Consider the following 23,672-nt stretch of genomic DNA (forward strand, 5'->3'; position numbering starts at 1 on the left):
TATATATTCACATATGTATATATACATATACATATATATACATGGAAATGTCACAATGAAACACCATGTATATCTATCTTAAACAAAAATATCATTTTGTTTTTCACAAAAACACAGAACTGGAAGGCAAAACAGGTCCTGTCTGGGAGGTTGGTATCAGTGGGAGGGGAAGGGTATAAGGAAAGGGTATAGGAAGGTGAATATGGTGGAAATATAATGTACATACGTATGTAAGTGGAAAAATTAGACCTGCTGAAACTATTCTAGGACTGGGGGAGAAGGAATAAAGGAGAATAATGGAGGAGGTGAATTCAACTATGATATATTATAAGTACTTTTGTAAATGTCACAACGTACTCCCTGCACAACAATAATGAAAAAAAAAAACCAAACAAACCAAAACCCTAGAAGGCCAAATAAGCAGAAATAATTGTGTTACTGCAATCTTTTCAGATTTCTCATTTACAATGTAGTGTATGTTATATCTTCAATTAATTTTATATATTTTGAAAACTTAAAACTTTACATTGAATTATAAACCTGCAAAATATTAACTAGTGTGTTTTTAGAGCACGCTAGTTTTTAATTTGCATGCACAGGTGTAACAATAATATAAGCTGACATTATGATGATAAGAAACATGCATTCCTAAAATTCCCCCAGAGTATATTTTATGGGTTAGTAAGAGTATTTCCCAGATTAAGATGGAGTTCATTGATAAATAATTGTCAAGACTGCTAGGTTAAATTTCAGACTATGACAGTCACTTTTGGGTTTGTCACTTTTTCCTCATCTCCATGACTGAATACAATTATTTTTTTCTCACCTTACTATTTGTGTTCCTCTCTTCAGAGATTTGTCTTTTCACCAAACATTTTCTGGCAGATTCACACATTTGAGATTGTTCTCTGTGGTCATAGGACATGTCTACAAAGCTAGGAATCTCCAGGTCCTGGGCAACTTTGACTTCTGTGGCCTTCTTTTGTAGTGACAGATTCTGATTCTTTTTCAGGGCACTCAATTCTTTCATTGTCATCTCTAGTTTTATTCTAAGTTGTCTTCCTTCCTCTCTGGCACTGTTCCTTTCAGCTCGAACTTTACTCCATTTCTCTCTCCAATTCGCAGTGCAGTCTGACCACCACCGCATGGTCTTTTCCATCTGAGCAGCTCTGGCCTTGACTTCTTCAAGTTCACGCAGGTGAAGCTCTTCACAAGTATCCCATTTGCTGGTGGTGAAGGAAGGAGCACTGAAAGTGTGGGCAGCATGAGATTGTAGCTCATAAGGTGGCAAGCAGGCATTACAGGTGTCCTCAGGGGAGGAGGCACATGCTAACATATCACAGTGCTCCTTGATTGATGACTGCTGCATCTGGAAGATTTGTGTTTCCTCAATTAATTGATGAATGGAATCTAAATTCATAGTTATCTTTTAATGCCTAAGGAAAGACAGAGAATGTCATTGCACATTTGAGTTTCCCTTGTAATTATTAAACAATACCTAGTTTGAAAGAAAAATTTGAAAACAGTGCAACTTGTTAATAGTACATATTTTCTTTTCTAATGTAATTAATATACAGAAGAATTTAGGCATCTGTAATTATCTTCAAATAAACAAAAACTGCTCATTAAATTTTACCAAATAAAATAAAACATAATGATGCAATTGGAGGTAGTCTGTGACATGAATATTCATTTCAAGAAATCTGATTCCATTCAGGTGTTTATTATATAGTCCATCACAAAGTAAAAATTGTAATATTTGTTTTCCAGTGTCTCCATAATGGATCTCTCTTTTCCATGCTAACTAACCCCCCAATTTGTTGAGGTAGAATGCTTAATCTGTTGAGACACCAAATGCTGTATCATCTCTACGTCTTCCATGTTGCTCTCCATCTCAAGGACTATTGACTAGTCTCAAGGCAGGCATATACTGGGCTTTGGTGATATGAACCAAAGTCTACTGAAGAAGAGAACATCAGGATGAGAAATCTTCTTTGCTCTGCTTTCCACCCACCTGGACAAGGGCATGGCTCTAGGAGAAGTAAGGACAATAGTCCTCTTGTATCATCTGAACAGATGGGGCCAAAGGTGAAGTCTTATTTATTGATTGAATGGATGCTTGAAATCTATAATGCATACTTCAGATTTCTTTGCTATATGTGAAGAATTACCTATATTTATTTAAGCTATGGTGGTTGAGTTTTCTGTTACCGGTAGAAAACTGATAGATGAATTCATTTCATGTATGCTTAATACTTTGATAAACCTGAAAATAAAAGTTTATGAGTAAGACCACTAAAGTTATGATTCTCTCTCTCCTAGATATGAGAATGCTTTGTAGCAAAGATAACACTAAACAGCATCTAAGTCATAAAAAACTTTGTAAAGAAATTAAAACTAAATTTCCATATAAATATCAAAACAAATTAATTTGTAAATGCATGTCATTTTAGTCAATATGTACACCCATTTTGTTATCCAATTTAGCTATATAAGCAATATTAAGAACATAACAAGTAGAATCTTTTCCTGAAAATAATTGCTTAAAACATGCAGGTTAATTTTCAAATTAACAAATTTCATCATTGCATAAGACTGCCCATTCTTATTCTCAAGTACAGTCTTCTGATGTAAATAATCTTAGATGTTTTATGTGCATGGGATTAATCCCTCTTGCTTTTTTCCATTTCCTTTTGTATAGCTACAGATTATAAACCACTACCACCTCCTTTTTACCCATCTATTTAGTCAACTGAATGGGTTTCATTATACCAAATAACTCACAAAATAAGCCTTTATTTACTAGGGAAAAGACTCTGTAATACTTTTAAAGACTATACAACATTAGGACTATACAATTAAAAGACATTATAATATTAAAATTAATATTAGCTTTTAGTTTTAGGAAAAAGGTATATTTTTAGCAAATGTTCTGTAGAGATGCCAAACCAATTCATTCCTTGTATAGCACCTATAATAGAAGAGACTCATGGTTGCATTTATTTTTGATAATATTAGTATATGTTCAATCATATATGAATTACTGCTGAATTGGGGTAATTGTTCACTTCATTTACTCTAACTCAGAGGCCAATTGTAATACAACTGACCATCTACCTTGGATCATTATTAAATTCAGATCAATGAAAAGAAAGAAAATTAAAAAAAGGAACTCTTAATTAGAAACATACCAAATATATATACATATTTCTTTTGGTTGGAATTTCAAACTAAAGACATAGAATTTAATTAAGCATATTGAACCTAAGTTTATCCTTGCCATTTTTCAAAATGAATCAGTATCATAAAATTCTAATGTTTTTACAATGTCTCATTAACTTTTATTTCACTAGTATTTTGAAGACTCTATAATTGGATTCTGGTACAATGAGACTTTCCTACTAATTAACTATGTATTCTTCACATCTGCCTAAATAAAAATGAGTTAGGTTTAATCAATCATTCAGTCCTTGAACTAGCATAGAATTTCCTACTCTAAAGAGTTTTCTCAAGTAAAGATAACTTGCTTGAAATGTGGATATTTAGTACACAAATGTATTTACTAAAGTATTCATTTTCCCTATGCATAGGTCTGTACCCTTAGTGGTTTATTTCAGGGAACCATGAAAGCATTTGCCAGTGATTCTAGTTCAAAACTTTTTATGTAAAGTATTTTAATGCTGTTGACTCATTTTGGCTTCTTGTATTGATTTCTGTATTGTAAAAATGCTCCTACAGTGAGGCTACTGTGAATATTGCAAATATTTTTATGAAGGACATAACAAATAAAATATTAAGGATCTGCAAAGTAATATAAATTAATAAACATATTTCTTGCTAAAAAAAAAAAGGAGCTCAGTGTATACAGTAGTGAACTCCAGACTTTATTAGTTCTGGTTCTGATTGTGCCATGTTTTAGACAGATGATCTTGGACAAATTCCACAAACTACTTTTGACTCAATATTTTTATTTAATAGCACGTACTCAATACCATTTAGTAGTTCTGACTACTAAATGGGAAAATGCCTGTAGATTGGCTAGTCCAGGCTGTCTCCAAGGTAAGGTGAAAGTTTCTCTCAGAACCACAGAAGTCATCAGTATGTGTGCTATCTTGGATTATTGTCCCATTTAATTTTTTCAGGTTTTTTTCTCTCCTTTGAAAGAGAAAAGGTGTACATTAGGGAGACAAGAGGCATAGGTAGGAGTATTGTTAGGAGTATCATGGTTCACGACCAGCCTCAGCAAAAGTTAGTGAGACCCCATCTCAAAAGCAAGCTGGGTATGGTGGTACACATGTGTATACCCAGCTTTAGGAGGTGGAGGTAGAAGAATCATAGTTTGAGGCTGGCCTGGGCAAAAGTGCAAGATCCTATCTTAAAAACAAAGTGAAAGGCAAAAGGACTAAGAGCATGGCTCAAGTGATAGAGTAATTGCCAAGCAAGTTTCCGGGACCAAATTCAATCTCCAGTACTGGCCCTACTCCCCCTAAAAAAAAGAAACAAGGAGAGCATAAAGAAAAATGAGATTTTCAAAGATTCTCTGAATTTCTTGTAGAAAATATTTTATATCAAGGAAGGAGCCACTGTTTCCACTTACCAAAAATCTATTAGCTCCAAACTAGAATCTATTTTGAATACAGTAGGATAAACTTTTTGATTACTTCAGAAACATATTTGGTACTCTTCATTTGTAATATTTTTATTTAAGTTATCTCTTACTAAATCATAAAATAGTTAATCTATTGATCCTGACACTGTGCTTTGAGTACATTTACTCTCTTCATCATAGCTTAAAGGAGCTGCAAGGTCAGAGGCTGTCCCAGCCTCTTCTTGTCATTCCAATTTACAGGTCCCATGCTACAACCACCTTCAGTTTGTCGCCTTGCACAGCCTCACCTGCACCTTCTCCTTTGTGCAGTCTGGTTGTTATCAGGAGCACAATTGCCTCTCTCCATGTGCACATCTTCCCTGGGTTCTCCTCCAAGTTGCAGCCTACACTTTGCAGCTAGTGGGACCTGGAATCTGACTGCCCTGTCTCTCAGAGATTCTGTGTCTGACAGCAGTATCCACAGTTGAAATCTGTGATAGTGAGCACATAGACATGGCTTCTGCCATCCTAAGGACACTGTTAATAACCATAAACAACAAACAAGCAATCACAAATCATACCTAAGTATTTAAAATGAACCAACTGTATTTTGGTCCAAAACACTTATATTTCCTTATTGAATTCTAACTCAAGTGACATTTTATTTATATTCTGAAGAACAAGGTGAAATGGAAAGAAAAGCATTTTTGATAAAAGGTACACTATGATGGAAGAATAAAAATAGGGTCCAAAGAGATTTGTTTATTATATGTAGTTATTTCTTTCCATTAACATATAGGAAGCATATTCTATTAAACCTTACTTGGATTTGTTCTTCTTAAGAAGCATAGGACTATAAGTGCATACACAACAATGATTACAAAAGCCATAAACAGTGAGAGAATAGATTAAAATCCAGATTCTAAATATAATGTTAAATTAATAACCGCTATGTAGAAATGAGGTCATATACTCTGATATAAAAAGAAAAGAATTTGTTCTTAAGAAAATGTAATAAAGGGCTAGTGGGGTGGCTTAAGCAGTAAGAAAGCATGCCTAGGAAGTGTGAAGCCCTGAGTTGAAACACCAGAGCCATCAAAAAAAGAGGAAATTTATATATTTATATATTTAGAACATTATATTTATCCAATTATTTATATCACATTGTGTCTATAGATGATAGCTAGATAGATAGATATGATCGATATGATATATAGAGAGATGATAGATATGATAGATGAATGGCTAGATAGGTGATTAGATAGATAAAGAAAGGAAGGAAGGAAATGGTGGACCTGAAGGACATTGTGCTAAGTGAAACATGCCAGACCCAGGAAGACCACTGCATGATCTCGTTTTCGTGGACAGTGTAAAATTGTGGGGCTCTGAGACTGAGAGTAAAATGGTAGTTAACAAGGTCTGGAGGGAGGGGGACATGTACAAATTTGGTGAAAGGATATAAAGATTTCAGTTATGAAAAGCAAATTCTGAGACCTAATGTAAAACAATGTGACTCTAGATAAAAACACTGTGCACTTGAGCTTAACTAAGCAGGCAAGTCCTAAATAGTTTCATAAGCATGCATGTGAAGAGGCAATGGATGTTAATTATCTAAGTTTGTGAATATTTCACAATGCATTCATATGTCAAATACTCAAGCTGCACAACTTAAACATCTATGATTTTTAATTGTTAATCCATGCCTCTGTAAAGTTACAACAAAATAAAAATTCAAAGAGAAGAGTAATGTGTTTGTGGCACTGGTAGAGAACATGGAATACTTAATGTGAAGGCTGTGCTTGTGATAGGTAAGTGAAACCACTGGTGTGAATTGCCATAAGACATTATTTCAATGTAGCTCGTTTTGTTTATGATTAAATGTTATACTTAAAATTTTTTTCCACTGTGGAAAATTATGTGGACAGTTACAGTTTATGTTGTTGCTGCAAATGAAAGATTTTAGAATTATATAGTGGCAGAAAATAGTTGCGCAAATAGGTAAACTACATAATATAAAATAAACCAGGTGTGTTGGTCCAAGCATGCAATACCAGTTTGGGGGAGGCTGCATCATGAAGAATCCAATGCCAATCTTGGCTACATGAGTCTGAGGCCAGTCTGAGCTAAATAGTGAGATCCTATCTCAAAAGACTCAAAGAAGAAGAAAAAGAGGAGAAGGAGGAGGAGGAGGAGGAAGTAGGGGAGGAAGAGGAAGAGGAATGAGAGAGCAACAAAATTTGGAGAAGCTGCTAATTAAAAGTCTGGATTTTACTATCCAAAAGCATTGTTGTATAAAGCAATAATAAACATAGAGTTTAACACACACACACACACATTTGTGTTCAAGAGTTATAGTAAAATTAGAAATTTCATGATCCTGTCAGATGAAAGCTATCTTTATTTTGCAGAACTGACCTAAAGGCATACCTTAAGCTCTGCCTTTTGTTCATTGTCTCTTCATTGCTTCCCACCTCTCTTGGTGTAACCTGCCCTTGGGCATGTCATGTTTGAAATCAATGTGATGTTTCCTTTAGTGGAGGTTTTCAGTAAAAAAAATGAGAAAAAAATATTGAGGACAATGTTTCTTGGAAATGCACATGATTACATATCCATAAATTATTGCAGAATAATTTCTCCACATAGTATAATGTTATTGCCATATTCTGTGCATTAAGAAGCCAAAAAAACTTGCAGTAAAATTATAACTTCATAGGTCAGAGATATAAAGTGACCCATCTGTCCTCTTTGGAATGTGGATTAAGGAATGAAAGGGGATCCAAAATCTACAACCTATTTAATAAAGTGCCTATGAATAATTTGTACGAACTTGAAGAAATAATGTTCCTGTTTTTGGCAGGCTGAGCATCATAAAGTCTTTTTAATGCTTTTCCCACCAAGTAAAAATTTAAGGTCAGACAATTTAGAATTTCTTAGAACTTGAGGTGCCAAATAAATTCAAGAAAGATTTGGCTTAAAGTATTCCTGAAATTTCTCACCATATTTCTTCTAATATAGTACATATAAAATCTATACTACTTATTACTCTTTTGTATGGAAACCAAATATTTGTTGAATTCATCAACATCGTTTGAATATTTATATTCCTTTCAAGGTTTCATTGAAAAAACCACAAACTCTCCCAATTTCCATATGCAATCTTATTCAAGTTAATAGTGCCAGATAAAAAGCCAAACTATTCCTTAAGAACTTAAGCCAAGAAATGAAACTGACAGTAGCTATAGTGGAACTACAGAGCCCTACAAAATTTTATTTTTGTACAAGAATATCTTTAGCACAATTTCAGAGTGGCTAACAGATAGAATGCACGTTTTATTGAAAGTAATACTGTAGAGATCTAACAATGTAAAGATCCTTCTCCTTCCCAAAGTTGAACAGACAATTCTAATTCTGGAATTTACATCATTTTGTAAACATTATCTTGTATGACCTCATGCGGATTAAATAACAAAGATGACAATATAACTGTTAAAAAGAACTTGAAATAAGAGCAGATAGTAAAAACCATGAAATTATAATTATTAATTTAAAACATGGAGAAGCAGATCACTCTGAAATAATTTGAGCACATTTCTATGGAAAACTATGTGGTGTTAAGGGAGTATTTATACTTTCCAAGACTGGGCTTCTTTTTTTCAGTCTTTCTTAATTTAAAAGGTATTTATTTGTTAAAATAAATATTTTAAAATATTGAATTCATCAACATTTTCCAATATATGTGAGCATTTCAAGGGTCCAGTGAACAAAACTACAAACTATGCCAAACTTCCTATATACTTCCTGAGCCATGTACCCAACTACCACTTCAGCAATGCACAGGCTAAGTCAGACGTTCTGCAATCTGCAAGGGGCAAGAGAATGCTTTCATGTGTGATTCAACGACATTTTCCCACACCTGCTTCATGCAATGTACATAGCTGCCAAACTACCCCATTAGCTGACTGGAAGGTTCTCTCAGGCTTAATAATGATGTTCAAAGACTGCAATTCAATTTTCTGTCAAAACAAAATTTATTCTTAATGCCCCTTTTCCCAACAGTACATTCTTTGCATTACTAATCCAAACTGGCTAAAATGCATCCCACATCAAAAAGCTAAGAGAAAAAACATGAAATTGGAACTCAAAATTTTATAGTGTATTTAGATACTTTTGTGTTATCCTGTGCATATTTTCAAATATTCTGCTATACTCAATCTACTTTTTACTAAAGCAATGTATATGTATGTGTGCATGTACATATGTATATGTGTGTATGATATCATTTATTAACTTTCTTATGTATAATCTGGAATTTACCTTCCTATATAAATAGTGACGACCATATTAGTGCCAGAGAGTAAATATTAGTCTTTGAAAATATAAATCAGATCAAAGAAGGTCTTTAATACCTCCCCTCAATCACACCAAATGCTATAGGGAGCATCTAGGAAAGATGGAGGCCAGTTTTAAGGATCCTATCTGCACCCACTAGAGTTTAAGAATAGGAAAGTCAGAAAAGCAACTTTTCTAAAATGTCCCCAGGAAGTCACATAAAATTGTCATCCCTTTTACGATGGTTGAGTAAAGCAATGTTTTAACACCATACAAGTTAACTTATGTGTTCTATGTTTCTGTTGGCACCTACCATTACACGATCTACTTACGTAGAAGCAAAACACCGTCCCTCCAATAATTAACTCACATTGTAAAGTTAGGTCCTGTTTCCAGTTTCTGCCATAGCAAACTGCCACAAATTAAATATCTGAAAACAACACAAATTTATTATCTGACAGTTCTGAAGGTCAGAATTCTACAAATCTTGTTGAGCTAAAATCAAAATACAGGCAGGGCTATAGTTTTACTAATCTCTGAGAGATGAACCCATCTCTGCCTTTTCAGCTTATAGAGGTCTCCTGCTTCTTTGGGTGGAGTGCCCCTCCTCACATTCTTCCTACCCTTCTAAGGACCTTTGTGATCAGACTCAGCCCACCCAGATGACGGGGTTAATCTTAAAATGATTAACTTAAAGCCATGTGCAAAAATCTCTTTTACTCTATTAGATGACATATTCCAGTTTCTGGATATTAGGGGATGAAGGGTGAGCATGATTATCCTCAGTTTTTAGCCTTTTACAGCTAAAATAGAGAAAAGATATTAGCCCTTGAAACTTCACAGACACTAGTTCAAATTCTAGCTTTTAGCTAGAATGACCTTCATGACTTGATTAACCCATATGAAAAAGCTTCTCTGGGTATAAAATAAGGATATAATATCAATAAATTGGTGTTTTTCAATAACATTGTATGAATTTTCCCTCTCCACTAAGGTTCTAAGGATCATGTCCTGTAGCATACAAATGGACTACAAAATTATAAACCTTCTCCACCAACTAAAGATTCATTTCTCTGCTCCCATGGGAAAAAGAGTCAGTTTATTCAGTGTGCTGTTTATTTGCACAACTTCTACATTCTCAGATCACACCCTCTTACCAGCCCACTCCAACAGGAAGTGTGTACATTCCATTCCGTGGAAATTTTATTTGTCAAGATGATAAAGAAGTCCAAATCCAATGTTCACTTCATTTTTATCCTTGCCTGACTTGACCTCAGTAATATTCAAAACAATTAAAAATTCCTTCTTTCTTTAGGCAAACTTGTCTCTTTTCTTTTTTACCAGTCTTCTGATTATTCCTTCCCCTCTTCCTTCCTGGGCTCCTTCATTTTTCCTGCTGTTTATTCCTATACACGGGAATGTCCAAAACTGACTCTCAACAGAATGCATATGCCATTGACTGCCACACTCACTTCTTCAGCCCTTTGGACTCATATGCTGCAGTGTATGTTGGATATCTCCCCTCAAGCAGTGATAGGTTTCTGTAACACAATACATTTGAAAAGTAACACAGAGAATTCACCAATCCCAGAGGCAGATGAGATTTCCACTGTAAAATTGTGTAAATTGAATCTTGTGTCCTATTATCTTGAAATATTTTTATCATTCAATTAAAATATAAATCTTTACTAAGTGCTTTTTAAATAGTCATGATGCTACATATTGAGGGGTTTTTGTTTGTTGTTTTTATTCTAGAGTTAGGAAAACTGAGAAATCAGTAAAATCAAAATAAAAAGAGGTATATCTGTGCCCAGAGAGACTATTCTCCCATGATTTGACTTACTCTTTTGCACTTAGACCATAGCAATTTTTTCCAATAATTGTGCCCTTAACTAGTTCTATATAGGTAGCTAGAAGAAAACAAATTAGGGCATTTTTATGCTTGAGTCCATGCCCTTCTCAATGATAAATTTTTAGTATCATCCTAAAAATTCTTTGTTTCTAAAAAAAAAACAGGGGTGGTGTGATGGTACCCAACAGTAATCACAGCACTTAGACGGCTGAGGTAGGAGGATAGTGAGTTCCAGCCTAGCTTAGGCTACACAGTGAAACCATGTCAAAAGAAGGAAAGAAGGAAGGGAGGGAGGGAGGGAGAGGGAGAGGGAGGAGAGAGAGGGAGGAAAATAGCTTTACCAATTTATATTAAATAGTAATTTAAATAAATATTAAGATAGCAACAAAATGTCGTAGAGTATTTCTATCTACTTTTTGTTTTGTTCCATTTAGTTTTGCTTTTACAGGCAGGGTTTCTCTGTGTAGAACAATCTAACCTGAAACTCACTATGTAGCTTGGGATGACTGAATTCACAGTCCTGTTGGGATGAAAGGCATGAACCACCACATCTTGATTTACCTACCTAATTTTTTTAAGCAGGTATGCCTATAGATTTTAAAAGATTTGAATGTTTGAGAATGATCTTATCTAGAGTATAGCTATCTAGAGGAAAACAAGGTTATAGTTTCCTTTTTTATACTCATATATAATATATGCAGAATAGTTTGAGTACACATAAATATTGGAAAAAATGCGTTCATATGTGTGTATGACCATTCAAATGACAATCCATTAGTATACATCTTAAATTATTTTAATTAGATTTTAAATTTCAATATATTTACACACAAAATATTCAACAAATAGTGGATTTGAAGTATACAGTGAGAGTCAAGAAGGATCATAAATGATAAGACTGCCCACATTTTGGATTTTGCAAAGTAATGATGCCCCAAAGGCAGATAAGATGATAAGGTATGGTGTGCTCTAATTCTTAAATCTTTCACATTAGAACTATGTAGTCATCACCTCAGTATGGCTGTGTGTGTGTGTGTGTGTGTGTGTGTGTGTGTGTGTGTGTGTGTGACTTCCACACATTCACAGAGTGTGTGGAATGAAACTTTACATGAACCACCTTTTTATCTTTGGGTAATAGTAACCACTTATTTCTTGATTATTAAATCAACTTTACTGGGTTTTCTTTAGTTGCTGTTGTTTGCATGATTACATTATGCAATAATTCATGTAATAGCAAAACTAACACTTGTCAGAACCTAAGTGTTGGCTCTTACTCATTTATAATTGAAGTTGAAGAAGTAACTTTGTTCTTTGGTTTTCTCGTTTTGTATTTCATGGATTTTTGCTCTTACCTTTATTATTTTCTTCCATCTTTCTTTGTGTTTATTTTCTTCTTTTTTTCTAGTTTCTTGAAGTAAGAATTTAGGTTACTATTCAGAGGCCTTCCTTATTTCTAATGTAATAATTTAATGCATAAATTTCCTTTTTTGGCACTACTTTCACTGCCTCCTTGATATTTAAGATGCTATATTTTCATTTCATTTCATTTTGTTTACTTTTCTTTGGACAATTAACTCAATGGCCAGTGGATCACTTAGACATCTGTTGGTTAATTTCCACTTCTTTAGGGATATTTCTGTTGTTAATTGCTAGTTTGATTCCAGTATGGTAAGAGAACATAATTTCAACTCTAAACTCACTGCAAGTTATTCTTGGCATACAATATGATCTATCTTGGTAGATGGCACACGACCCTAGAAAATAGGTATAGTCCACAATTTTATGGTCTATGTACATGATAATTATATCCTATTGGTTGCTTATTTTTTTCACATTTTTGTATCCTTGCTGTTTTTCTATCTAGTAGGTTAAGCCATTATTGAGAAAGTTGTTGAAGTCCCTAACTATAATTTTTATTTGTTTACTCCATTTCTCAGGTGCATAAGCTTCAGCTTCATGTGTTTGGAGGCTATGTTGTTTGGAGTGCACTTATTTAGGGATTATTCTGCCATTCAGTTTATTAATCCTTTTATCATAATGAAATTGCTATCTGTAGTTCTGTTTTGTTTTACTTTGTTTTGTTGCTCTTAAGTAACTTCTCTGATGCTAATGTCATGACTCTTAAGCTTTTTAGACTAATGTTTGCCTCATGTACTTTTACATGCTTTCATTTCCCATTACTTTATTTGTGTAAATGACAAGGTTAACTAATAATTTGAGGAAGTTAGTTTCTTATTAAATTTTTTGTTAGTAATAAACAGCTTTTGCATGTTTTCCCTTTGTTTTATTTTATCTGTTTTATCCAGTTTACAAATATCTGATTTCTAATTTGTATATTTAGGTCATTTTACATCCCAGCAAATTGTTGAACTTAAGGAACTGAAGTTTGTCTTTTTATTATTTTTGTCTGTTTTCTTCATTTCTCATTCCTATTTTTTTCTTTTTGTTTTCCTGTTTGTTACTTGAACATTTTTTAGTTCACTTGTCAGATGTTTTGGAAAGTATCACATTGTACAATTTTCATACTGGTTCTCTGAAAATTAAAATTTCCAAAGCACAAATGTGATCACCTCCCTACCATAACCAACATTTCAACACTTAGAATGAAGTGTGTAAAATGTGTTACTGTTTAGGTCCTTTTACATTCTCTATTCTGAAATATCACTTTATTGAATGTAGAATGGTTTTATAATTCTTTTTTTTCTTTCTTTCTTTCTTTTTGAGACAGGATCTCACTACACAGCCCAGGCTAGTCTGAAACTCACAATTCTCCTACCTCAACCTCCCAGCTGAGCACTGGGATTACAGGCATGTACCACCACAGCCAGAAATTCTTACTTCAATAAGCATATATGTATTATAAAACCAATGAGGAGAAAGATATGCTATCATATGTATACAATTTTTCTTGTGTTCTTCCTTTTTTATTTTTATCTTGTTTGTTTTTTAACACTTTATTGGTGTATAATAGTTACACTGGGAAGTTCATTGGGACATTTTCGTATATGTGTACAATGTATCCTGGTTTGGTTCATCTCAATCATTCTCCCTCTTCCCCTCCTACATTCTTAAAATGACTTTGACAGGTTTCAATATTCTATATTCACATACATAGAAAATACATCAACCATTCACCCTTATAGATTTATTTCCCCCTCATTCTTGAAAGAATGAAGGCGTTTAGTTTGCACGTGATAGATCTTTTCATTTAGTGATTCAAAACGTTCCACCTCTTTGAGTTTTCATGGCTTCAGGCGAGAAATTAACTACTGACAAATTGGATCTAACATCCATCCATTTGGAAGTATCAAGAACCATAAAAACCAAGAATATCTCTAAACAGAAACAAGTTAGGAGAGACATAGACAATACAAAGGTACAGTAGTTAAGACAGTAAGATATGGGCACAAAGAGAGACAGACAGTCTAAGGAAAGAGAGCACAGTTCAGACACAGAAAGACATCTCCATAGAGCCTATTTAAGATGGTATGGGGAATTATTTCCCCTTTTCAATGAGAAGTATCAGGTTAACAAGATATCTGTATGGTACTAATTGCTACATCATTTACTACATATAAAAAGTAATTGTCCCCAAGTAGAGCACTCTCCTAAACAAATAAGACAAAAAGCAATAAAAATCCTAGATGCTAACTAAGAAAACCCATTCATACATATTACAATAGTACCAAACATTAAGCACGAAGTAGCTGGTGCAGTGATTTGAGCAGTAAGAGCACCCGCCTGGCAAGTAGGAGGGCCTATTTGCCAAAAAAAAAAAAAAAATCCTCCAAGTAAAATATTTAGAAATTGTACTGTACTGTTTAAGCTAGATATAAAATGCAAACAATAGCATGAGAGAAACTATTAGCCATGTGTATGGCTAATTATATATATAATTATATATATATTATATATATACACATCTATGTGTGCACATAGATCTATACACTGAGAAGCCATAAAGACACAAGTTGGCAAGAAAATGTTTAACAAAATTATTTTTAAATAACACGCTACAGGCTTGAAAAAGTATTTTGCAAAAGACAATACACACAGTCATTAGCATGTTGAATGTACTTATATCAGCAGTTACTAAGGAAATGCAAATTAAAACCACAATGGAAAACTATCACCCATATGAATTATCATTATTCCTAATTGCTCAAAATTGAATGTATCCGTGTCTATGAACTAAAAAAGGATCCATACATTTTGCCATAGCCATGCAATAGAATAACATGTAACAAAAATTGATAAGCTGTTGCTATCAATGGATAAATATCACAAACACAATGCTAAATTAAAAAATCTGGCATAAAATAATACATTCTACATGGTGACATTTATAATAAGTCTGAAGGGAGGCACAGCTGCTCATGGTAGAAGTCAGAACAATATTTACCTTTGGACACAGTGGTAGTGCCAAGGAGAAGGCATGAAAGAGATTTCTCTAATGCTAACAAGATTCTATTATTTGATCTGAATGATGGCTACATGGTTGTACACTTTCAAAAAGTTCATCGAGTCATATGTGGTTCAATTCTTTAATTTTACATGAAGCCATCAACATTGGATGTCACCTTTAGATAACCAGAAAGCAGCCAATTTCCAGACACTGCTTTTGCATTTACAGCTATCCAGGGTTTTAGCTGTATACAAGCCTCCAGATCAGGCAGGAAAATAGACATGACAAACGGGATATCATCATGACAGAGTAATGTGTACCCACATGGAAGTACAAACAGACCTCAAGGGCAGAACAGGAGAAAGGACATGTTCCCCTGTTCAGTGGCTGAGGGGAAAGTATTAAAGAGTAAAAAATATTCAGTCACAGATGGGAAGGAGAGCATGACAGCACGGACTATATCAGTGTAGCTCCCAGTCCTCAGAAAAATGCTGGTCAGCTCTGCTTGAAAGGAGACATTTTCCTTCAAGGGACAAAACTTAGTACAAACTCAACAAGTCTCAATTAATGGTCTTGAACAGTGCAGTTTATTATGGAGATTTTTTTTTTTGCGGTACTGGGGCTTGAACTCAGAACCTACACCTAAGCTACTCCAGCAGCCCTTCTTTGTGATGGTTTTTTTTTGAGATAGGGTCTTGCAAACTGTTTGCCCAGGCTGGCTTTGGACTATCATCCTCCTGATCTCTGCATCCTCAGTAACAAGGATTACAGGCGTGAGCACTGAGACGGAACATTATGGAGACCTTGAAGGAGCATAGAATGCAAAATCAGTAATAAATTAAATAATACTCTCAATAAATAATAATCTCAATACAAAATCTCAGAATTCAATTAATTCCAATAAAAAGAATAATGACATTTGTGCATGTAACATATGTATGCATATATATAATTATATATATTAATTTTAATTCTTTTCTAATTGTGATTCTTAAGTACAAGGGAACATACCATAATATACTAGCTGATTCATGTTTTAATTATACCACCACACAAATTAAATTCTCTAGGTTTTGCTCAGTGTTGTGGTGTACAGCTGAGGCACAAGGATTCAGAGTTTGAAGCCAACCTGGGCTGCATAGTGAGTTTGAGGCTAGCCTGGGCTGTGTTTAAAAAAAACAAAAACAAAAAAGTCTATGTTTTTCCTTGCCTTATGATGAACACTCATTAAGATAATTATGTTCATATTATCAAAATTCCATTAGCAAATATACATTCTCTTAATGGAAATGAGGCATGAGTTTGAGCAAGCAAACGACTTGTACAGCCATTAGCAGTCTCAGGATAGAGTGATCAGCTGTCCTGTTTACCCACACACACCATCATTGTTCTTTGATAAAAAATCTTCACCCACAGTTATTATCCTGGCATTTGCAAACATGTTTGATTTAAATAGAAAGGCAGAAAAATCCTCTCAGCCTTCTTCAAAATAATAATCAATAATAAGACTTGAGGGGAAACAGGAAAGAAAATTAAACCACTTCCTCCATCTTCTTCAAATATATTTTCATTTGCAAAGAGTTAGGGCACAGGAAAACAGTCAATAGAATTATTTTGATATTTGAATGCTAAAAGTAAAATGGAAAAGGAAAAAGGTAACTGATATTTTAAGCTTAATTCCAACATTGAGCTCTTCTTGTTCATTATAATTATGAAAACCAAATCTACTTTTAAACTTCTAAAAATCTTTCACAACATAAAGATCTTACCTCAGAGCCTCAAGTTCCCCATTCCCCATAGAGTTCTGCTGTATAAAAATCTAAAAATAAACCATATAGAAACTCATCTTGTATAATAAGATAACATGTACTATTTCAAGTCAAAAAATTCTAAGATAAATAAAATTATGTGATTTAAGCAGTTCATAAAAAAAACTGAAATAAAAATATAAAAACACTTGCAACATTTCATATTGAATATTTCAGTCCAAAAAAAGTCACAAGGTTAGTAGACAAACCACTTTGGGACTCATCTGACTTAACAAACTCACTACTTTCTTTCTCCCAAAATATAAAACAATACAGCAGGAAAAGCATCTTGTTAATCACAACAAAAGTTATCTTGAAAATAACATTGTTTCCCATTTTATTATAAATTTGGGAACTTAATTATGATTGATTTTACAATTCTTGATAGCTCTTTAAGGGAAATTTTCTATAATCTATTTTGTTTCCTCAGGACGTGAAAAGCAAATAGAAAGAAGGGTATTATAAAAAGGAAGTTGACTTAGCTTTTGAGGTGTCAGACACTGGAAGAGTAAATTTTTTCCCAGATTCAGACTTAGCTTCGAAACAGGGGTGAGTATGGTTATCTCACCAGTTTACTGTGAGAATCTGGAGCTCCACCACATATATGTACATAACAGGCTCAGGTAGATAGTCAATGAATGGTTCCTACTTTTCATGATTCTTTTTATATCATGAATTTCCTCTTCTGTATATAGTGAATATGTGACTAGGATTAAAATGCAAAAAGAAATACTAATGTGCACTCATTTCTGAATACTAACACCAAGCTTTCAACAAAGGAAACAGATCTTTTCCTAAGAATCAGCTCTTTGAAAAAATGTGGTTTTCTTTTCCTTTTATTATTATTATTATTGCTATTTTGTTGTGTGGGGTACATTGTAGCATTTCCAAATGTTCTTACAATGTATCAAATATATCATACTTTAATTCCCCCCTCCACTGTTCTTTCATTGCCCCTCTCCCAATTCCTGGAACAGTTTCAACGGGTATCATTTTTCCATTTATATAGAGTGTATATTATTTGCACCACATTCATTCTCCTACCCCTTTCCCTGCCACCTCCCCACTCCCACCAGTGCCAAACTTCTACACTCCCCTATCTGGGTAGAACTCGTCTTGACCTTCTGTTCTCTGATTTTGTAAAAGAAAAACACTGAAAGATAGTAAGAGAAACATGCATTTTTGCTAGTTTGAGATAAAGATAGCTATACAGGGAGATTCCTTGTGTTGTTCCCATGCACATGTGTATTACAACTTCAATTAGTTCATCTCTACCAGTCCTCTTCACTACTCCCTAGTCCCCTTCCCATAGTGGCCTCGGCCAGTTTAAGATTACGATATTTGTTCCTGTACAGTGAGCACATCAACCACATTCAAGTTTTTGGTTTCCTTCCCTTGCCCTATGCTTCCTGTGTGTGGCCAACCTGCAGCATGACCCATGTCCAATAATACTGCTGCATTTGTTTTAGGTCTATAATCAGCATATGAGGGAGAACATGCAACTTTTGGCCTTCTGAGTCTAACTTCACTTAACATGATGTTCTCCAGTTTCATCCATTTACCTGCGAATGTCAAATTTTCATTCTTCTTTGTAGCTGAGTAAAATTCCATTGTGCATTAGCACCGTGTTTTCTTAATCTATTCATCACTAGTGGGGCATCTTGGCTGTTTCCATAGCTTGGCTATTGTGACTAGTGCTGCAAGAAACATGGGAGTGCAGGTGCCTTTAGTAACCTGACTCACATTCCTTCTGGAATATGAGCCTTCTGGTACATCCCTAGGACTGGTATTTCTGGATTGTATGACAGATCTATTTTTAGTTTTTTAAGGAGCCTCCATATTGTTTTCCATAGTGGTTATACTACCTTACATTCCTACCAGAAGTGTATGATGGTTTTTTTCCCCCTGCATTCTCACCAACATTTGTTGTTGGTGGTATTCTAACAGGAATGAGGTAAAATCTTAATATGGTTTTAATTTGCATTTTCTTTATGGCCAGGGATGGTGAGCATTTTTTCATGTGTTTTTTTAGCCATTTGTACTTCCTCCTTTGAAAAAATTCTGTTCAGTTCAGTTGCCCATATATGAACTGGGTCATTGATTTTTGGGGAATTAATTGTTTTGAGCTCCCTATATTCTAATCATCAGTTCCTTATCTGATGTATAGCTAGCAAAGATTTTGTTCCAATCTGTGGGTGGTCTCTTCAATTTAGACACCACTTCTTTCATTGTGCAGAAGATTTTTTCCTACCCCTCTTTTTGGACAGTAAAAAATCTTCAAAAATAAAATTTGGGGAAATTAGATTGCTAAAATTTTGAAAACAAAATGTTTAAAGATAAATAGAACAGGATGTAAGAATAAAAATAATGCCACATCCACATTATCTAAAATTGTGGGAACAGTGAAATGATAAACTGAAATAAACAACTCAAACTGATTTTTTTTCTCTTGCTTCTTGTCCAAATAGAATGCACGTTTCACAGAGTCCATTTTAACAGAGGCAAGTTTTTCTAGTCTACTAGCCCTGTCATCAATTCTTAGTTTATATCTATAATTCATGAAGCACACAGTCTAAATTTTAAAAAGAATTATCCCCTATGCCTACAAAAAGAGTTGGGAAAAGAAAATTAGTGCACAAGTCTGAGGACAAAAGTGTTCAATTTGGGCATGTGTATGTGTGTGTGAAAGCATGGCTAACAGCGGGGTAAATGATGGATCTATACTGTTTCCCAGTCAGTTGCTCCTACACTGTAAGTGGTCCTATGTCTTGTCTAATTTCTTTATTCTGTGCTTATGATTTTAATAGCTCTCTCCATAACAGTCCATGAGCTTATGAGTAGAAATGCACCTCATTTATCTTGGTTCTCACAGTAATCAGAACATATAGACATTTGACTAATGGATCTACAAGAAATTAAAACCTGAACTCAATTTGAAAAGAAGCTGTTGCATAAGTATGAGTCATGTTTATGAATGTGCACTGGAACACCAAAAGTGAATCATATTCCCTCCATTTGTAATCCCCAGGCTTTCTGGAGACATTATTTCTGGAATGTGTATTTTAGGGGAATATGGAGTGAGTGAGCAAATCAAAGAAATAAAAGAAAATAAGAGACCACAAATATGAAATGATCTGTTATTTCTGATAGTTTAAAACTAGTGGCCAAAGGAGTTTAGCTTTTAATGAACCAAAACCTCAGAACCCGTATGTGAGAAAGGTACTTTAATTGTGATTTAATCATATAAACAGACATGAAATATTAACACTTCCTGACTCAATGTAGAGAAGTAAAGGACTACATAAGTTATAAGGCTAAACAATCTTCATTTTCTGTTAATATTTTGCAGAAAGTAACACTGCTGGAAAATAATCCAGGCTGCCAAAACTTTAGCAGTAAAACAGTTATCTATCAAAAGAATACATATAATTATCTTAAATGTTTTAGAAGTATTTGTTTTTCTGATTAAAGCTAGTTTTTTATCTTTAAACTTTTAAATATGTTATGTATTTATTTTTCTTTTTTAGATCCCGTTTACTTCAAATGAAATACTTTGTGAAACATGTTTATGTCTGTTGTTTCTACTTAAAATAGTCATGTGATCACATGTTTTTTCAAAATGTAAAGAATATAAGCTCCCATTTATGGAATTTCCAAGCATTTAGAAAGTAGCTCCCATGATACGATATACATTCTATCATTTACTATTGCTGTCTTTAAATTATTTTGGCAAATCAAGTGAAATATTTTAAGTCAGCAAAACATTATATCTTAATCCTTGTTTGGATTTCCTTTGGAAAAAATATAATTGTAGATGATAGACTTTAGGTAATGTCTGAATATAGCAGACTGTTGAGCCGAAAGCTAAGCTACATTTCAGGTCCAAAGTTCCATGATGGTACTTTCTGAGAAGGAAGTAAGTACTCAAATCGCCACCTATTGTGCCTTGATGAAGCCAGTTTATTTCAATGCAAGTAGCTGATTTATTGACAGAAATCAAACAATAAAACCCACTAAAAATTACATTAAAAAAACAGGCTTCTGTAATCCTAGCTGCTGGTGAGGCTGAGATCAGGAAAGTCCGGGTTCCAGGGCAGCCCAGGTCAAAAAGATTTCATCACAAAGGAAAAAAAAACTGGGTGTGGTGGCATACAACTATCAACCCGGCTACTGTAGGAAGCCTAAAATCTAAGGACTGTGGTCCATGTGTCTCCCGGTAAAAAGTGAAACCCTGACTCCAAAATAATCAGAGCAAAAAGGGTTGGAGGTGACTCAAGTGGTAGAGCACCTGCATACCAAGCGTGAAACCCTGAGTTCAAACCCCAGAACTGGGGAGGGGGTGGAACAACTGTAAAAAACAGGGGGATGAAGAGTAAGAGTAATTACAAAGGGTGAGTTTGATCAAAGCATGTTATAGTACATATGGATTTATCACAATGAAACCCTGTGTCTAATTAACATACTAATTTGAAAGAGAAAGAGATCTAAACTGAATAAATATATTGAATAACTATGTCTAGCTAGCAGTGACCTATGACAGTTACTAAGAGAAAAGTGATTGATGCCGGGTGTGGTGGTGCATACCTGTAATCCTAGATCTAAGGAGCTTGAGAAAGGAGATCAGGAGTTCAAGACCAGCTTCAACTACATAGTGTGAACCTGTCTCAAAAACAAGAACAAACAAAAAGATTAATTGTCAAATAATAATTTGCACAGCTAGAGAATTTTTCTCTCTCAAAAAAGGACTGGAGGAGCTTTCCAACCCTTCCATAGAAATTGGAGTACAGAAAACACTCTTTTTTTTCTAGAAAGAAAGTGTGAATTTTGCTGCCTCAGGGAGTTTGGGAAAAGACCCTTACATTTCTCATTTTAGAGAAAATTAACTGTTTTTCTCCATTTTTTCCTATCAAAAAAAGATAGCATTGCCTTTTAGTTTAGAAGGGCAAATACCAAGTGTCCTTTTTTTTATAATAGCTCCTCCTGGAACATAAACAGTTCTTAACTTCTCTATATTGAAGCAGGAAATGGTAGTATTTCATGTGACTTTATATGATTATATATGGTTGTATCACAATTCAAGTACCTTTTCTACATATTTTCATGAGGTATTGATGTATTAAACACTAGATTCCTTTGACTGCAAGTTGAGGCCTTTTGTGTAAGTCAGGAAGTTAGATTTTGATGCTTCTCATTCTTCCTGTTCTTTTTAACTTGTAAATGTCCCCTCACACTCACGTTTCTCATCTCAGCCCCTTAGTCTAAGTAGTACCCTGGCCCTGCTGGATTTACAGTATGGATTTCTGTCTGCCCTCTCCAGTAATACTGCTCTCCACTCAACAACTAGACAGAAAATTCGCTATTTCTAACATTTCATCTTTGCTGAAATCCTTACAATTGTCCTCACATTATTCTTAGCATTAAGTTCAAAGTCCTTATCAGACCCACACCAGTCTAACCCCCTGGAGTCCTTTCCCCTGACTTTCCTTCCTCTGTCCAGGAATTTTCTGTGTAAATACCTGAATATCTCTCTTCTTTCTAACTGGGCTTTCCGTCTTGGATTTCCAAAGTAATTTAGCTTCCTTGGAGTGTCAATAGTCAATTCACACATATTAATTATTCAGAAGAGATATTTCTTCCATGAAAAGTGAATACACACCAACTTGAGCTAAAATATGTGCATTCATAGTTTAAAAATAGGAAATAGTTGAACACTTACTAGTTTCTTGATTTTGTTTTGTATTTTGCTTCCTTTTAATTTATTAAAACATTAAAAACACCAACCTACCCAGTTAATACACATCTGAAAGACACAGTTTTGCCTGCAAGAGGTATTTAATGCTAACCTATAGACATGTTACTCAAATTCCCTATTATGTTCTTTAAAGACTTTCTTATTATTTAAACTGAATTAAAACATGAAAGTTGTTTTCTTCTGATTCATAACTACACAATCCAGTAATCACACATAGCCACAATTTCTAAAGGATTAGGTTCTGAAAACATAAAATAAAAATTTCTTCTGAAATAAATTGTTGGTTAAGAAGTAAGTTGTATCACAAAAAAAAGCACTTAAAATTTATAAATGATATTTAATATATAAACATGCGTGAGTTTTGAATCAGTTTTAAATAAAATTATTCAAATACATTTCCCATTAAAAATTACTCTCCCTAATGGAAATAAAAAAAATTAGCTTCTCCTTTCTGTAAACTCTATCATGACTTACAGCTCTTGAGCTCTCCTTATGATTCAATGATAGTGCAATAAAAGATTTGGCACTAATCCCTCATGATAAAAATCCAATGCTGCAGACATATTTATTCCTGTAGTTTAAATCTCCTTCAATGTTGGTAAAACTGTGTATTTACTTGCAAAATGGATAACAAAGACACCCACATCCAGTGACTGAATCATTTTCTTGTTTAAGAGAATGTGTCTGGCTCATAAAATACTAACTCAGTCCAACATTTATCTCTTCCAGCTCCAGACTTTACCTCACCAGCTTAGCTTCTCCCCCTACCAGTGGGTCAGATTGCTGTCCATGCTCAATGAGGCCTGAAGATCACTATGTGTATCCCTGCAGCCTTGCCATGGCTCAGTCTCAGCAAAGTTTTCCACCTTTCAATCTCATAATCATGTGACCATCCCTTTCAAAACTCTTCCCTTTTTAAAATGTTATATTTCTGTTTT

At 34.2% G+C, this 23,672-nt stretch overlaps 1 protein-coding gene across 1 annotated transcript in view; it reads right to left on the reverse strand.

Moving 5' to 3' along the window:
- Ccdc102b (coiled-coil domain containing 102B) overlaps positions 1–23,672 on the reverse strand; it is a 49,034-nt gene that overhangs the window by 16,050 nt on the left and 9,312 nt on the right. Inside the window, exons 2-7 of the mRNA XM_074069663.1 lie at positions 21,567–21,641; positions 16,944–16,993; positions 9,231–9,347; positions 7,016–7,116; positions 4,897–5,125; positions 827–1,436 (exon numbers count right to left, since the gene is read on the reverse strand). Coding sequence (XP_073925764.1) covers positions 827–1,420 — 594 coding nt within the window. The 5' untranslated portion in view covers positions 1,421–1,436; positions 4,897–5,125; positions 7,016–7,116; ... (1 more) ...; positions 16,944–16,993; positions 21,567–21,641. The remainder of the gene's footprint in view (positions 1–826; positions 1,437–4,896; positions 5,126–7,015; positions 7,117–9,230; positions 9,348–16,943; positions 16,994–21,566; positions 21,642–23,672) is intronic.

The sequence above is a fragment of the Castor canadensis genome, chromosome 4 (assembly GCF_047511655.1).
Source record: "Castor canadensis chromosome 4, mCasCan1.hap1v2, whole genome shotgun sequence".
NCBI classification, from domain to species: Eukaryota; Metazoa; Chordata; class Mammalia; order Rodentia; family Castoridae; genus Castor; species Castor canadensis.